Raw genomic sequence first — 12,805 nt, forward strand, 5'->3', positions numbered from 1 at the left:
GTAACAGAAATGTTCGGACTCTGAGGCCGAACGCGGGGATAAGCTTAAGTGGTGACGCGTCAGTCGATGTTAAGCATGACCCATGGCGCGGAAATCTCAAGCTAACTTGACACTCCGTAGATAACCAACGACACACTAGGTCGTTAGAATACTGAGCTAGGTATTGGATTCAACTAGATGCGGCTTCGCAAGAGGGAGGCGATCTGCCATTGAAGTCTCAAAATACCAAGGCCATTCTCCCTTTTTGGCCTTCATTCCCCCTTGAAAAGCATGCCTTGGACTTTCGGTAAGTGGATGACGACTATGTTTTCCTCTTTGCCCACATGGAACCGCAGATCAATTACGAACTCCATCTCGCAATGTGGCCATCTTTACAACATTGTATCTGTAAAACACTACAGGAGATTGCCTCGGCATTAGTTTTCCAAGCACAGCAGCCACTTCCCGAGATCTGAACAATAGAAACCTTAGCGGACAACATCCGATAAGCTTACACGAGATGAATGCCCACCATGTAGAGTCAACTAGAGCCGAATATTGGCCATCCCAACCCTAGTTGATCGGCCCAAAAGCCAAGACTGTACACGTACGATCACAGAAAATTCGATCGTGCACGAATAGGTTCGATGGGTTCGAGGAGTTCATCCCTATCAGTCCAGAACGTCAAAGTCAAAGCCGCATTGACCAGGGGCCCCTGTCGACAATCTATCTGATGCTTCGCTTCAACAAAAATTGAGAACACGCCGCCGGTGGGAGCAGAGACTTCCTAAGCCACATAGAGAAGCGCTGGGAACTTGCTTCCGCAACCATCATTTGGAAGGACACTTTGCTTTCGATATTTTTCTTGCGCATGGGGAACCTGTGTTGAAGTTGCTCACTGCATTGAATGCGCTACTAACAAAGTTCTAGAAGGAAAAGCCCACTGCGCCCTCTATGTTCCGTTGAGTTCACTACGCGCGCAGAAGACCAACGGGACGGCACAGCACCACATCCCGATCCTAGCACGCTAGACGCTTTTTGACGAGTGCGCTGGTCCTTCTCATTACGCTACAGGCTGGACCGATCGTATGGACCCGACCAGATGGAATTTCGCTTTCGCATGTTTTAGCCGACTAAGCCTCAAAAAGTTGTAGCCGCATCAAAGGTCAAGGGCTCCTCCGAGGCCGGTCGGTTGTGCCGTTACCCTTCCCTACCTAGATGAAGATCATTCTTACCGCCCATTCAAGCATATGGTCGGAATGTCCCCGTCTCGGCTGCGCTTGCATCTACTCGAAACATTGTGTCTATGACGTATGGGCAGCATTTTGCATGGCTTATCACAACCCCTGGCGAGATTTGCAGTCATGCACCCTCGGAGCCGATGTTCGTCTCGACGGCGGTGCACGGGGCTGCAGGTGGTGAGTGCAGCCAACGGCGCAATTAGGATCAGACGAGATGCAACCCCGGCGCCTACCGCAACCTCTCAGGCCATTGGAACCCCATAACTAGGGCGCCGACCAAGGCGAAATGGACCAGACGGATATTTAAGCGCTGCTCGATCCGTCTCAGCCGCCTTGGATCACTGCCCTCTAATAGGAACTGGGGCCATACGGGAAACAGGGGGCATCTGCAAACAATTCCAACCAGGTCGAGTGAATACGGAAGTGTGCCCACTCTTGGCAGGTCAAACAAAGCAAAATGTCCGCTACCGAGAGCATGTCAACCGATCTTGGCGGTTCCGAAAAGACAAACACAGTTACGCTTCTTGTCAGATTGATTAAGGGGCCAGATCCATAGGCCGTTCGACGGTTTCTTGTTTCGCAACTCCTAAAGCGGACATGGCGGAGTAGCCCGGACACTAGTGTCTTCACTGCTGCTCTACTAAGTTTGTCCAATCAACGTGAACCTGCCATCGGATCAATTGTGGTGCTGCCCTTGTCCGAATTCTCCGCTGCTTCCCGCCGTTCCCACTCGGAAGCATCCCTGTTCTCAACGAAGGCGCGAAACGTGGACGGAAATTAATGAGGAGAAGGGGTTGGATCACATATTCTCCTCTGTGCGTGTAGGTAGGCAATAGCATAACATCGTTGATTGAGTACTTAAGGTGAAATCTCATCCAACTCTTATCATGACTCCAGTTCTCTTGTTCTCCAGCTTCCATTTCATTCATTTAGGTTGACCGTCGGCCTCCGTTCTCTCGTTTTCGTCTAATCCAACGTTCGTTCATTCACTTCACAAGACACAGGATGTCCTCTTCCATTCTTTTCGCCACCGGCCTGCTCGCCGGTGTGGCTCAGGCCTACACCCAGGTCAACGTCGCCACTCCCTTCATGACCAAGAACATTGACCCCATCGTCTTCCCGGGCCAGTACGACAAGTCTCATTTGCACTCTTTCTTCGGCTCCGACGCCGTCACCATCAACACCAAGACCAGCGCCGAGCTCCAGAAGGGCTGCACCAACGCCGAGAACCCCAACGATCTCTCCGTCTACTGGATCCCCACGCCGCTCTACACCACCGACGGCGGCAAGACCTACGAGCCCATGCCCGTCTCGCGCTTCAGCGCCTACTACAACCTCGGCGAGACCCCCGCTGAGGTCGCCATTCCCCAGAACCTGCAGATGGTCGCCGGTGATGCTACCGCCATGACCGAGTCTGCCATGCCCGCCGATGCCCAGGTCTCATGGGCCTGCGAGAACGGCGGCGGCGGCTCCCTCGACGCCAACGGTTTCCCCAGCTCGACTTGTGGCACCCACCTGCAGCAGCTCCTCTACTTCCCCCAGTGCGTCAACGTCGACACCCTCGAGACCGGCTACAAGACCAAGCGCGGAGGCTCCTGCCCCAGCGGCATGAAGTCCATGCCTCAGCTGCGCTTCTCCATCCGCTACGACCTCCGCAAGGTCCTCCCCGACGGCTGGTCCGGCACTGCTCCCTTCAAGCTTGCCTGCGGTCCCGCCTGGTGCTCCCACGGTGACTTCATCAACGGCTGGACTGAGGAGGCCGCTACCAACATGATCGCCACCACCAACGAGAAGCAGAAGTTCTCCGCCGTCAACGGCAAGCTTGGCAACTACAACGCCGGTGCCACCTGCAAGGCCACCGACGCCGACCCCTCCCACGGCACCAGCGACTACGCCGAGAGCGTCAAGGCCATGTCCAAGCGCGAGGTTGAGGCCTTCGGCTGGGCTTCAAAGTCCCGCTTCGTCCAGTAAATTGGAGTCGTCGGAACCAGTCCACGAAAGACAGAAAAAAACAGCGTACATATGCCATGTCAAACATAAACTTCTTTGTATCATAGTTCGGAGCTGTGCACCTCTGGCCTTTGGCGCCGGGGTGCCGCGAGGCGGCTCTGAGAGGCCGGCCGAGCAACCAAAATAGTACATGCACTTTTTCAGCATCACCAAACATTTCGTTCCAAGTTCAAAGATTTGCGTGATCCGTGAATGTGGATTGAGTTTAGAGTTGACTTGCCGAGCTATGATCTGCAAATGTTTAGCTGAGACGGGCTGCGGTTACGCTTACATAAAATGTGCCAGGATGGTGCCGGGGTAGCAGAGATAGGCGCGGGCGGCTCAAAATAGTGCGTGCGTCAGAAGGCCATCACATAGATCATTTCCAAAGTCATGTAGATAAAAAACATTCAACTTGGGGAGGGCGATATCTTGCAAAGTTGGCGTAACTGGCAGCAAGACGTCACAGTTGCCAGTTATCGAAAAAAGAAACTGCGTCTTCAGATTTACCCGGATTCTTACTCAGTAGCCAGCGAAAATCAAGGCAGAGGATGAGAAAGGGGTTGGTCCACGAGTGGGAACGGGAAGGGGGAAAATTCACCCCCAAACTCCCCGAAGTTCCGAGAAAATCACAAGGATCAAGGGACCTCGGGGCCTGAGATAGCTGATCTTTCTCGGACTATCTCGGGCCGTCTACCCTCTCAGAGCTCTCATCTTATCTTATCGACAGTGAACCTTGGAAGCGATGTGGCTGATAAAGTAAGTGGCTCAAGTTTTGTGGCTCGCCTAGAGATTACCGAAAAACCTTTCTGAGTCCCTGAGAAATGTTTACACGTTGAGCTCATTGCTGACGTCCTGACGCCCTGTACACCCCTTTACTTCCCTTTCCTGTCATTCCTTTCATCCACAATGCATTAGTTTTCGCCCTTTTCCGTCTCTTGCACCCAATTTCCTTGCATTCATCTCCGCCGGGGCCGGCACATCAAGGCATAAACAACGCGCTCTAGCCCCCGAGCCTCCGAACCTCGGCACCCCTGCCCGGGGCGGCAGCCGGCCCTTCGCCGGCCTATTGGACGTTCAACCCTCCCTAGGCCGAGTCATACGGCGCCATGTCCCATCAGTTCCACGTCGGCGGCGCAAGCCACGCCCTCCTGGATCCATGGGTTCACGGCGTCGGCGTCATGAGAGATGTCTTCTCCCGGTGGTCCGAGCTCGACATCACGCAAATCGGATCCCTCATCGCCATCGCGGGGACTATCCCGACGGCCTGGCGGTTCCTGCAGCACGCCTGGCGCGAAGTCTATGGCTGCATCCGTCGTTTCTTCCTTGCTTCCGTCACAATTCCCGGAGGTGATCCGGTCAACCGCAGCGTCGTGAAATGGGTTTTTGCCAACCGGCCTCAACATTACCGATCCTTCACCGGCCGTACCGAGGTCGGTCGTGGAGGCGCCGATCGAGCTGCTGCGCTGAAGAAGACGAAGCATGCCGTGCAGTATTCTCCGCATTGGGACACGCGTTGGCTCTGGTATGAGAGAAATCTGCTTGTCGTCACACGCGCGGCTGGAGACTTCAGTTCTTCGTTATCCGACCCGAGTTACGACGGCATTGGCGGCGAGGAACTGACCATCAGCTGCTTCGGATGGTCTGCTGAGCCGGTGCAAAAATTCATCGAGACGTGCCGCGAGTATGCGGACAGACAGACTCAGTACTTCGTCATCATCTACTCCCGGGATCGCTATGGTCTGGCTTGGAAGCCGAAAGCCCGGAAACCCTTGCGTCATCTGGATACCGTGCACTTTGACAATGAAGTCAAGCAAGATCTTTTGGCCGATATACGGAATTACCTCGACCCCAAGACGCAGATGAGATACCAGAGCCGCAGCATGCCCTACCGCAGAGGATATCTCTTCTACGGCCCCCCTGGGACTGGAAAGTCTTCACTGTCAGTGGCCATCGCCGGCGAGTTTGGTCTAGATCTCTATGAAGTCAAGGTACCCAGTGTTGCAACGGACGCAGATCTTGAGCAGATGTTCCAAGAGATCCCACCGCGCTGCGTCGTTCTTCTCGAAGACATTGACGCCGTCTGGGTCGACCGCGCCAACCAACAAAGCACAAGCGGAAGCGGCCGATCTCACTCTCCTGATAGCAACCACTCGCAGAACTGCACGCTTTCAGGCCTCCTGAACGTCTTGGATGGTGTCGGATCACAAGAAGGTCGCATCGTCATCATGACGACCAATCGACCCGAACAACTCGACAGTGCGCTAGTCCGCCCGGGACGAGTGGACATGAAAGTTCTCCTCGGCAACATCAGCCAGAAGTCTGCCGAAGAGATGTTTGTGCGCATGTTCTCGCCCGACCTGGGCAGCACGTCGCTCCTGGATATGGATGAGATTCGCACCTTGGCTGGCAAATTCGCCAGCCACGTACCAGACAACACATTTACGCCCTCACTGTTGCAGGGTTTCTTTCAATCACACTTGGACAGCCCCCAAGATGCTGTCGATAGCATAGCGGCTTGGGTCGAGAAAGAGTTAGTCAAGACTCCATACAAAGAGTTTGAGTTTGTTCACCCCAACGGAAGAGCATAAGCAGTTGTATCATTCCTTGTACCATAGATAGATTATTTCCTTACTGTTACAGCACACTGGACGGCGTCGTGGGACTTTAGAGCATTACTTTGCAGGAATAAATCTTAAGTACTGTAAAGTACATTTGATAATTAAACTACGGAGTGTTTATCAACCCATGTTGGAAGATATTTGCATCACAAGGAATCTTGAAAAGTCCGTCCGAGTCGGCATCCGAACCTGTCCGGTGACGCGCGGTAGTCAACGTCAACCATAAGAAAGGGCTTGCTGAGGAAACACTCTCCGCAGGGAAAGTTCCGTGCTAAACTGCGGTATATGAGACGTGTGTAGGTCTGTTATCCAGCTTGTGATCGAGGGCAGCATAATGCAGTAGCACGACCACCCGATGGTATCGTACCGTCGGCAACTACACCCACAACGGCATCATTCGACCGGTAATCATGACTGCCTCGTCTAGCATACGACCACTCTCGGCCCCGGTACCCAATCGGCCGGATAGCGGTGCCAAGTCGTGAACCGAAACCGACTCGCAGCATCGTCCAGTCGCGATACGCCCGCTATCCCACTGAATCCACCCATCAAAGTTCCCGGAGGCAAACCTGGGGGCCACTCCGATGCGAAAACGGGAGTCTCGTTCTAGATCGAAGCTTAGTCCACCGAAACACTCTCACCTTGGGGAATGCGGACATGACACAGGCACTTATCCTTATCTCACCTAGCTCTGAAAACAATGACAAGGAACCCCCAACTCCAGACGACATCTCAACGTGCGGCAGCCAAGGTCGCAGTTCACTAGCTAGCCCTCCCGAGCGTAGATCAACCTTTCCAAGCTCACGGAAGGCACTCAGAGCCGATGCGACCAACGCGTCATCTCATCGGACGAAAATGCCCTCGGTGACCCCAAACCAGCTCAAGACAGCAACTCCTCACGAACCTTCTCAAAGTCCCTCTACAGTCTATCATCGGACGGAAACTCTGTATATGCACATTGTGGAGACTACCGACCTCTCTTCACGGCGAGAAGGCAGCGTACCTACATTAGCCGCGAGCACGTTTCTGCTACCGTCTCGTGGAATGCAGGTGATTGGAAAGCATAATAGTCTCTTTTCTGCTCATCTAGGGCCCGCACCCCTGGCGTTGACCGCGAGTGATCCTCCCGGCTCCCGTTCCCCCTCACCACTAGATCACGAAATGGGCGGAAGATTTACCCTTGTGACAATTGAGCGCAGAAGCTTAACCTACAATGAGTGAAACTTTTTCTAGGGATGACAAGCAGCATCGCGCCCTACGATGTTCAATGAGACACGGTTGTTCCTGTGCATACATAAAGGCTTGGGCAAAGCATCCACACGCAATTGAATTTTCAACAAGATCAACTTGTGCTCAACCAGTCTTTGCCCATAATCACTCGCGGGAAGCCATATTAATTTGCACAATTCACAATGGTTGCGATCCGATACCTCCTCGCTCTGCTACCGCTGGCGGTTGCGATGCCATCACAATTCGAATCGTCTCCCCTTGTTAAACGACACTGCGACCAACCAAAGAACTGCGGCGCTTTAGTCCAAGGCACCGCATGTGACTTCTGCTGCGCTGCTAATGTCAAACCGGACGGAATGCACTGCAAGTCGCGCAACACGGGCTGCGCCAACGGTGGAACCACATTCAACTGCGACGCAGATTGAGTCTAAGGTATTTGGAAGACGAGAAGGCACGGATAGCAGACTGCGCGTGTACTAACTGCACGGTGAGCAGGATGTGAGGCTGCACAGCGAATTGAAGATGGGGCACGCCATTGATGCTAGAGAAGGGATGCTACCGAGGAGCGACGTCGTAGGGATGGATATCAGATAGGGGATCAGTTCAAGAGAGGTTCATCGTCAATATACTCAATACTTTTGCAATGCGCACACTACTTACGCTTCACCGTTGAACTTGCATGCGGAATCAGCTTCTATCTCCCATCATGATTTGAAACTGTCGTAACCGAACACCCAAGGACAGGTGATCCCAGGCACACATGTTCAATCAACCCAGCCCGGTGCTTAAGCCGTAGGCGTGGAATGAGCCGCTGCTGGAGAAGATGCCGCAGCTGGGGACGCCTCTGGGGCTGGAGCCGGAGCCGGGGTTTCCCTCAAGGGTTTCCTACCAACGAGAATGTATCTGGATGTGTTAAAAAATGAGCTGCGAACTTGGAATTTCGTAAAACTTACTGGGGCCAGTATGCGTGAATGTTCCGGTCGTTTCCTTCCTTACGGACATCAATGAGGAACACTCTGACCTCCTCAGGGAGCCACTCCAACGCACGCGTCATGGGTGCCATTGTAATCGCCTCCAAACCAGTCATCAAAGCCTCGTTATTCCACATACCAAGCTCCTTAAAGTGCGGGTCCTTTGGCCAAGGGTTAGTCGGCCACTTATACGTGCTCAACGCTACATCTTCGAAGCCAATATCAACCATGAGCTGCCTTAGCTCCGGAGTATCGACCCACGCGGCGCCGAGCTTCATAGACGCCTCCACGAGATAGTTTGACCACTTGGACAGGGCATGCTCGGGCTTCAATGTGTCGTCATCAGACTTGGCGACGATGGCGGTCTCTTGAAGCTCCACGTAGCCACCAGGCTCCAGGTTGCTGATTTCCGTACGGGTTAGCTACAATCATAGCTTTTCACTCTTTCAGTTGGCATTGAGGGGGACTTACTCGTAGCATCTTTGGAGGAAAAGTCTCCAGTCGCCGATGCTGGAGCTCATAAATCGGCTGTGGATATACTGAAATGGCTGCGAGAATGTCCACACGTCCTCGATATCGTCAATCTCAAACCTGACGTTAGGAGGTACGCTTGGAAGATATCATCAGCAATTGTTCACCAAAATTTGAGCTCGCTGAACACCTACTCGCTCGGCTGAGTTGCAGAGAGGTCAACACCCAAGATATCAGCTTCCGGATGGTCGTCTCCGAATTGGATTGCCCAAATGCCCGTGCCTGTGCCGACGTCGAGAACCCGACCAACCTTGGCATCTTCGCGGCAGGGTGGGGCGATTCCGAGACGGTCATCTAGAGTGAGCAGGCACATGTGGTGCACCAAGTCTACGGCGCTGGTTAGCTTGAAAGACGATTGGGGATAGCGTCGGAGAGTACCCATTCTGTCAAGCTCTCGTTCGTCGTTCGGCATGTTGTATTCTGTCGCATAATTTAAGCCGGCAATCTTTTTCATGCTTATCACATTAACCTACTGCCATCTTTGTACCGATGATAAGTTCGGCCGTTCTCGCGCCGATAGTCCAACAGAGAACTGCGCAAGCTGGTGCTAGAGGACGCGATGCTCTGTCACGGAAGATGTGAGCTTCTATAGCAATCAATAGTTGTTGAGAAGGCCGGGCTTACGGATCCCATCTCAGAACGGGTGTCATCTTGCGGCTGTACATAATTACTTAGACAAGCATGACATAAGTGCACAGCGTGTGAACAAACCTCCTCGTCAGCAGCGACCTGAACCTCGAAATCTTGCGGGGGATTAGCCATGATGATCTTATTGGCGGGGTTTCAATGCGGAAACAAAGCTTCGAGAATAAAGGGATAAAGAAAAATGACACCGAAAAGTGACAGAAAGACAACGTGGGTGGACTGATATATCTTCGGTGTTGCGGGGGCGGTCTCTGCCTCCGGGGTCCCTCTTTTTGGCTGATGCGGCGTCGCCTTCGTGCACCAACGTGCATAAAACACCCATGTTCTTGTGTTGTCCGGTGGGCACGCGAGATTCCGCGCGCGAATAGAAAGACAGCCAACCGGGGGCAACTACGATGCCTGCATGTTTATCATACCCAATATGGGCAGCAACCATTTTGTTGATGGCCACATTTTACACCGGGATTGGAAAACGCGGCCTGGAGTGGGGTGTCGAACCTGGCTCGACACCGAGCGATTCTGCAGGCCCCTGGATGCGCAACGCATCACCTTCCGCATGTATCGACAGACCAGTGATGCATCCAGTGAGTCTTCAATGGGCCCCGCGACCCCACTTTTAGGGTCAGAAAGCTCCACGGACTGTTCGTGGCGAGTGCCGTTCACTCTGAGACTGGAAAACGCAGCCTGGTACGGAGATGCGATGCCAACACCTGACCTTGCATAACAATCAGTGAATATGCGATAAGTTACGGGATTTCTTCATTGTGCCCTGTATCCGAGGCTTGGCTTGAGGACTACAGATGTTTACGGTAGCGACTCTTTGTTCTGCAAGCTCGCGTATCCCAAAACGAAATGTGCGAATCAACTCCCATTTGGTTTCTATCAGACTCCCACACCATCACATTTGATATTTGAGACAAAGGCTGCAACAGATCAGATTTTCAAGGCTCTTACCTTCTTGCGGAAGATATGAACTGGTTAAGACAACAACTGAGCGGCGCCCGTCAACATGAAGGCACCCGATGTTGCTTGCAGGCCTGGCGAGAGATCAATTGCGTTGCCGAAAGGAATTCAAAGGATAAGAGACTATCGAAGCCCAAAGGCTGGACTGTGGGGATAAAATCCTAATATTTTGTGCTTTGAATCTTGAGACAATTTTCTAGTCGAACATTTGCTGTAGAGATTGCAATACAAGATGAACAGGCTTTTATTTCACGCTGGTATTTTGAAGTAAGGAAAGTCGACGAAGGGGGAGAAAACGGAGGCAAAGAATTCAAGGCGAAGAAGGTGTCACCGATTTGATCTGACAGAAATGCTGGTGCCACGCCGTCACCGCGTGGATGTATCTTCTAATTTCGTTGCTGGTCATTCATACCATATACGCTTCTTTGTCGCAATAATACTCCGCTATCAAAAAAGTGAGTCCCATTGCATCTTTCAAAGCTCCAATCGATGCCCCGGGAAAATATGTGGAACGAACACTAGGCCACGCAGTGTTCGTCTGTCTGCATCCGTATCTCCAACCTCTGCTTCGAACTTGGTATGGGATGAATACCAAACCGTGTAGTCTTTCCGTAGCCTGATTAGTTCCCCCCTGTCGAATCGGCTATGTCCCCAGTGTCCAAGTTCCGGCATTGTGCGCGGAGGCAGTCGGTGCACATCTTGCGAGTATGCGTTTCGTGTTGCCAGTAAAACCAAGGGCAAACCATGTTGGGTGTGATATGAGACGAGACGACGATTTCCCAGGGTTGAAAGGTGAACCAGGCGTTGCAGTATTGAAAGACTGCATTGACTGTTGTAGAAACGAGATGGCCGCTGATCATGTCTTCCGCTCTTCCGCGAGGGCAAGAATTTGCGGCGGTGATGAAGTTTGCGCAGGGACACACCCAGATGTGCCTGGTCCTACCGCACATGGTGTCTCGCTTGGAAGAGGCTGGACTATGGTAGATGGCTGTTGGTACCTTATTTCTCTCAGTTGTGCGACTCGTCAAAGAATTATAGAATGCGCGGTCTGATGAAGCAATGTTTGTGATCATGAAGTCGTTGGTTTTGAATTGGCGGGAGATGAAGGAAGGACGAATGCTGGTGAAGGAAGAGGGGCCCCTTGTTTCTCCCCCCTTCTCGGCACCCTCGTGTGGCTTGCGTGCGGCAAGGTAGGCGCCTGCCATACGCAATTGTCATCTTCCTGCGCTCTCTACGTTGTAACTGCCCTCCACGTTCAAACAGCTACTGTCACCTTTAGCTTGAGCAAAGTGCTCAATAAGGTAAGGGTAGCTATATCTATCGCACTTGCTCAGTAGGACTTGAGGTAGGAGGGCAGGCGCACTTAGAAAGCAGGCATAGGCACCAGCCACAGGCGATGCCGAGAAAGAGCTCCCAAGTAAGATGATCCGAGCGAAGAAGGGCCAAGCTGGAGATGAAAGGAGGAAGGTGGCTCGCAATGATAGGAAAGGCACCTGCTGTCGAGGCGAAGCTCAACTGGTGCAAGAGAGACCGTCTCAACCGCATCGCATTGGCATACAGCCCCCGATGTGCTCAATGACGATGATCCGGAAAGCTACGTCTCGTTGGCATCTGATCACGGGTTGAATGACCTTTTGGCCCAGGGAGTCTATGAAATAAACTAATTTTGCTTTGGTATTATAATGCGATCGCTTTTCCACGTTAAAAATTGTATTTCGATGGGCAAAAGTTTGATACGTGTAGTGTGCCAGCAAAATGCAAAATGCTAGGGAAACTTGAAGACTACGTCATGTCTCATGTTCCTATAAGAATTCAATGGACGGATCTTCGTTTATATATGAGGTTCATAGCAAAATCAATCTTCAAATCTGCCATGCTTATCCAATGCAAATCATTCAAACGACCTCCTGCGATGTCGGGGCAAGTTGCGCGTCGGGCGCAGTGACATTTCGACCTAGAAACTCCCTTTGCGAGTCGGAAATTCACGAAGATGGCAGTGGGAGATGCTGGCGAAGCAATCTCTACATGTTCTGTGACCTAGAGAACCGTCAGTAAATCGTGGGAAACCAACGCGGCTCACCGTAGACGAGGACACACCAGCTGCTGATAGAGTCCTACAAGCAGACCTGGCATGTGGACTCGCCGGCCTGGTAGTTGAGTCGAACATTCTGCAATTTGCCGCAGCAAGTACCACGATTGTCGGCAGAAGACTGGCAAGCGGACTAGTGAGGGTAGCGAAGGATGTCCAGCGGACCTTAGCAGCGGTCAGACATACTTGGCTACACCGGATGAAGATGCAGGGCTTCTCGATGTTTGGCTTGGCCAGAGTAGAGCTTTGGGCTTAAAAGGAAGTCGACGTTGTACTTAAGGTATGTTGAATAACGCGACTGCGATGGCTGCGGCAAACAGGGGCTGGCCGGGCCCTCGCAAGGGGTGACACCTGAGCAAGCCCAGACCCGACTCTTTAACTGGAATACGCAGTATGAGGTTTCCAGCAGGGGTTACTGGAATGAATCGATATCGAGAAATTAGGGTCTTCGTATGCGGAGTACCCCGGTGCGCTGACGATGTCTTCGCATTGACAATATGACAATCTCAGGATGATGGGTGGTAAAACGAACAGCTGGCCAGCTTT

General features: G+C 52.5%; 3 protein-coding genes across 3 annotated transcripts; 2 read left to right on the forward strand and 1 right to left on the reverse strand.

Moving 5' to 3' along the window:
• Positions 1-2,225: 2,225 nt before the first annotated feature.
• On the forward strand, positions 2,226-3,191 carry COL26b_010015 (uncharacterized protein; the record flags this gene model as incomplete). Its single annotated transcript, XM_053182727.1, has 1 exon — positions 2,226-3,191. The coding sequence occupies one exon, from the start codon at positions 2,226-2,228 to the stop codon at positions 3,189-3,191; it is 966 nt and encodes a 321-aa protein (XP_053033361.1).
• A 1,127-nt stretch (positions 3,192-4,318) lies between these two features.
• On the forward strand, positions 4,319-5,800 carry COL26b_010016 (uncharacterized protein; the record flags this gene model as incomplete). The annotated part of the gene is made up of 1 exon (XM_053182728.1): positions 4,319-5,800. One exon carries the CDS (start codon positions 4,319-4,321, stop codon positions 5,798-5,800), a length of 1,482 nt encoding a protein of 493 aa, XP_053033362.1.
• Positions 5,801-8,009: 2,209 nt separating this feature from the next.
• On the reverse strand, positions 8,010-8,974 carry COL26b_010017 (uncharacterized protein; the record flags this gene model as incomplete). The annotated part of the gene is made up of 3 exons (XM_053182729.1): positions 8,010-8,433; positions 8,503-8,622; positions 8,697-8,974. 3 exons carry the CDS (start codon positions 8,972-8,974, stop codon positions 8,010-8,012), a joined length of 822 nt encoding a protein of 273 aa, XP_053033363.1.
• Between the last annotated feature and the right edge of the window lie 3,831 nt (positions 8,975-12,805).

This window comes from Colletotrichum chrysophilum (assembly GCF_026319265.1).
Source record: "Colletotrichum chrysophilum strain AFK26 chromosome Unknown scaffold_102, whole genome shotgun sequence".
In the NCBI taxonomy this organism is placed as follows: Eukaryota; Fungi; Ascomycota; class Sordariomycetes; order Glomerellales; family Glomerellaceae; genus Colletotrichum; species Colletotrichum chrysophilum.